General features: G+C 43.7%; 1 protein-coding gene across 1 annotated transcript; it reads right to left on the bottom strand.

Moving 5' to 3' along the window:
* Window positions 1–1,147: 1,147 nt before the first annotated feature.
* On the bottom strand, window positions 1,148–2,427 carry LOC133691547 (trihelix transcription factor ENAP1). The gene has a single exon (XM_062112091.1). The coding sequence runs from the start codon at window positions 2,232–2,234 to the stop codon at window positions 1,365–1,367; it is 870 nt and encodes a 289-aa protein (XP_061968075.1). The 5' UTR covers window positions 2,235–2,427; the 3' UTR covers window positions 1,148–1,364.
* Window positions 2,428–4,957: the final 2,530 nt, after the last annotated feature.

The following is a 4,957-nucleotide window of genomic DNA, read 5'->3' as shown; positions in this document are numbered from 1 at the left end:
AATTTTAACTTTTATTTTTCACATCAAAACAATCATAAAATATTAAAAAATAATTTGAATGAAAAATATTCATTTTATTTTAAAAATGTTATTAAATGCAAAAATAAACTGGCTTTAAATACTGAAAAGAGAGTATGAAAATCCTTAATACAATAGGAAGCAAAAATATCACAATAGCAATTGAATGTCATTTATTTTGACAAACATGCTGATCACTTCCATTCTTTTCGTGGTCAGAACTTCTAAATCAACTGAATTGCCCTAGATGTACAAGAAGACAGCCAGACATAGAGAATGGCCTGGTGGGGAAAAAAAACACCCTAATATATGGGAATACCTTTGAAGTTAGATAAATTTCCAGGACGTAAACTAGTGAATTTATGGGTGACAAAATGGGCAGCACAAGATCTAAAACAGAGCATATGCTGAAGTTTCCAGCAGTGATTCAGGAATGAGGAGCGATGTGTCTTAAATACAAGAAAAACTAGCAGAAAAAATGAAGCCAAATCAGAGCGTGGAAATTTGGCACATCAAATGAGATGCACCAGAGTTATGATACCGGGAATCTACCACTGCCGATTCCTCAAAACACAGAAGGTGGTTTTTGCATGCATGTATAGAACCGGAACATACTTTCGACGAAATTATTCCTAAGAATCAAGTAGTTTACACTCAAAAGAGAAAAGATGACAAACAGAAGAAAAAATGTATTTCAAAACATACATGCAGTGCATATAAGGTTCACAAGATGCAGGCAAAGAAGCATCCTCTCCAGAAAAATTCAAAATGTCATCCGAAAAAAGATAGCAGGCAACACCTACGAAACGAAACCTGCAATGACTTCGGAAAACGCTGAAACATTGTTGCCCATGTCCAAAGTAATTGCAAGATGAGGATCTTCAGTCATGATTCTATGAAATCCAATTCCAAAGTAATTTTTCTTAGAACTACATGATGAAACCTGCAATGACTATGAAAACACCGAAATATCGTCGCCTATTTTCACAGCAATTGCAAGATGAGGATCTTCAGTCATGATTCCATGACATCCAATTCCAAAGTAATTTTGCTTAGAACTACTTCTATTATGTCAATAGCATGCACAAAAACATTCAATCAACAAAAGTATAGGAAATTTGGATGAATATAACTAAACATCTACTACTCCCTTGCATTCCAATCAAATCACATTGTCAAAATTCACAGCCGGCGGATCTAATTTTGAATGTACAGAATGCTGCAAACATAATCTAAATTACTATAGGAACTCAATAAATTACTAAAGAGATTTAGCAGGAAAAAAAGCTAATAGCAGAAAATATTAAAATTCAGAACAATATCGAACCTTCAAAGCTAATCCGAAATCACAAGCCAAAAGCTTCACCAATCATATGAACAATCTTACTATGAGAATCTAAAATCATCTCCAGCTTCTTATTCTCCATCTCCATTCTCGACCTCTCTGTTTCTTTCATCACCTCCAACTTCTTCCTCTCCAACTTCACCATCCTCTCCGAAAACGCCTTTATTTGCCCCGCCAACCCCATTTCCACCCCTTCTTCTCCCTCCTCCTCCTCCTCCTCAACTTCCTCTCTCTTCCTCTTCTTTTCCGCCTCCCGCGAAACCCCCGAAGGACCACCACCCGCATACCTATTAACAATACTAGGCTTTCGGAGTATATAGTTAATGCTTCTGCTCCTCAACTTGCTTCTATACCCATAATCTTCATCATCATCATCCTCATCTTCACCTTTATCATCATCATATTCGCCAAGAACGCCATTGTTTCTGTTCCTAGTATGATAATTTTCCTGGCAGGGTACTCGAGCTAGCGGCTGCGCCGAAAGGGGCAAAGGCCCGCGTTCCAAGGAGTCCATGAGATCAAAGTACTGCCAATAACAAGTGCCACCAAGAGCCATGACTCGTTTCTCATCTCGGTACCTTCTGCGGAGCTTCTCCATCTTGTGGCGGCATTGGACAGCGGATTTCGAAGGGTGGTTGTAGTCATAGCCGCAGCGGGCAGCCACAGTTACGGCTACTTCTTCCCACTGGCTAGCCTTGAGCTGACCGCGTTTTAAGGAGTACCACTTTTCTTGGTAGGCTTGGATTAGATGGATGGTTTCTTGGTGGGTCCAGGGGAGAGGCTGGGTTTTCTTGGAAGAGAGTGGCGTGGGGTTTGTCGGTGGTGAGTGTGGTGGTGGTGGTGGTGAAGGAGATGGGGAAGGTGTGGACATTGTGGAGGAGTTTTAGGGTTAGGATTTGCTGGAAGTGGTGTTTTTCGTTAGAGGGTGTTAAAATGGCTGGTGGTGGACGGAGGCGGCGACGGCGGTTAGCGGGGTGTTGGTTTATTAGGTGGGAAATTATGCCAGCTAAGCATAGAGTGTTATGGAGTTGGTGGTTAGTTAGTGGATCCAAACCCGAAACTGCTGCTGTGAGATACCTGACCCAGATATAATACTCTTGGGCTTTCTGATTGGACTAATTTAGCCCAATTGAGAATTCAAATTTCCTAGCCCCATTTTAATTTATTAAATATTAAAAAACAGAAAGCCGAATTAATTATATATATAAAAAAACATGAATTAATTATATATATAAAAAACATTTCTGAAACCCTTTTTTTTTTGTTCTTTGGATAATTACCTCCTGTAATCCTTATATTTTAGATCAAGTCGTAAATTTATTTCTGCAAGTTTAATTATTTTTAATTTGTTCTTGAATAAATGATCAACATTTTTTTTGTTATTTTTCTATGTAAATTCTAAATTGACGTCACCTGAGAAAGTGATAGCTCACTTGATTTATTAAAGAAAAAACATATGGAAATAAAAACTTGAATTCAACACCACATGAAAGTTTATTATTTCTCAGATGTAAAAATGGTCAGGGTTTCATTTTTTGATGTAATCATGTAGATGAAAAATATCTGTCAAAAAGATCTGTTAGAAATGAACTATAATATGAAAACAAATTAGATGTAATTAATATTGTAGAGACACTATATAATTGCATCATCTATTTTAATTAAAATCAATTGGGTTTTGATCGAGTGATGAGTGAGTTGACCTGATAGTAAAAAATAATATACATAAAACTAAAATATATGGAAAAAGTCATGTTCATCAAGACTCATTGCACTGTGAATTGTAATAGTGCTCAAAACAAGCACTGTTCACCAAGACTCATTGCACTGTGGATTGCACATTTTATGGGGGCATTGTGTGTTGTAGCCCCAGGCACAAACATCTAGCACAAGGGTAGTCATTCCCAGCCACAAAAGTTCCAAGGCTGCAGGGGGAGGGGTTGCGCCCTAAGTTACGGACACCTGACACTTGTTTGTCATGCCCTGACACTGGACCAGACACGCGAACCCAGCTGCCCAACCAGGCCAGCGAGTCTGCTGACATGGACCCCTTTCTGTTGGGTTAGATGTCTAGACCCACATATCTTGGGTCTGGACACATACCCCAAAGCCAACCCAAACACTCTTAGGTTTGGCCACAAAAGGACCCAAACCCCAACCCTGTTGGGTCCGGCCACGGACCCATCCCCCAACACTCTTGGGTCCGGGCAAGGAAGGACCCACACCAAAACCTATTTTGGGTCCAGACGTTGACCCCAAACTCAAACCCCTTTGGTCGGACTCCAAACTCATCCCACACTCATTTGTGTCCGGACACGGAAGTACCCCAACCCCATTCGGTCTGAAAACAAAGGGACCCAAACCCCCTTGGGTACGACCACAGAGCCATACCCCAACCCTCTTAGGCTCGACAAAGGAAGGAACCATACCCAAATTCATTTTGGGTCCGGCTGCTGACCCCAAACCCCTTGGGTACGGACTCTAAACCCATCTCAAACCCTTTGGGTTTGAACACAAAAGAACTCGGACAGGAAATTACCCAAACCCCTTTGGGTCCGGACAGGAAAGGACCCACCCCAAACTCATTTTGGGTCCTGACATGGATGACCCAAACCCAATCCCTTTGGGTCGAACTCAACACCGAACCCAAACCCAAAAACCGTTGGGTCCGGACCCCCACCCCAACCCCAACTCATATTGACTCTGGACACGAAAGTACCCAAACTCAAACCCTCCTAGGTCTGGACACGAAGGGACCCAAACACATACCGCATTAGGTCCGGGCACGGACCTACACCTAAACCTATTTTGGGTCCCGACACGGAAGGACCCAAACCCAATCCCCTTGGGTCAGACTCTGAACCCCACCCAAACCCTTTTAGGTCCGGACACGAACGAACCCAAACCCAAAAACTATTGGGTCCAGACTAACACCCCAACCTTAACACATATTGGGTCGCAACCCACTTGGGTCCGGACTCCGAACCCAACGCAAACCCCTTTAGGTCCGGACACTAAAGAACCCAAACTCAAACCCCCTTGGGTATAAACATGGACCCAGCCCTCAAAACCCTTGGGTTCGGACTCCGACCCTATCCCAACCCATTTGTAGTCCAGACAGGGAAGGACCCAAACCCTCTTGGGTCCGGACCCACATCCCAACCCAACCCATATTGGGTCCGGACTCGGAAGGATTCAAACCCAAACCCAACCCCCTTAGATCCGCACGTGCACCCAGTCCCCAACCCCATTGGGTCTGGCCACGGAGTCAGCCCCCGACCCATATAGGGTCCGGACAGGCAAGGACCCAAACCCATTTTAGGTCCGGACACTGACCCCAAACCCAACCCCTTTGGACCTGGATGCCGACCCCAACCCAAACCCCTTTGGGTCCGGACTCGGAATGACCCACACTCAAATCCTTTTGGGTCCGGATATAGACCCAGCCCCCAACCCCATTGGGTCTGGCCATGGAGTCAGCCCCCAACCCATATTGGGTTTGGATGGGGAAGGACCCAAACCCAACCCCCTTGGGCCCGGACGCCGACCCCAACCCAAACCCCTTTAGGTCCAAACTCGGAATGACCCATGCCC

Source organism: Populus nigra, chromosome 4 (assembly GCF_951802175.1).
Source record: "Populus nigra chromosome 4, ddPopNigr1.1, whole genome shotgun sequence".
In the NCBI taxonomy this organism is placed as follows: domain Eukaryota; kingdom Viridiplantae; phylum Streptophyta; class Magnoliopsida; order Malpighiales; family Salicaceae; genus Populus; species Populus nigra.
Note: the sequence above shows the minus strand (reverse complement) of the source record. Positions and strands in the feature narration are given on the sequence as shown.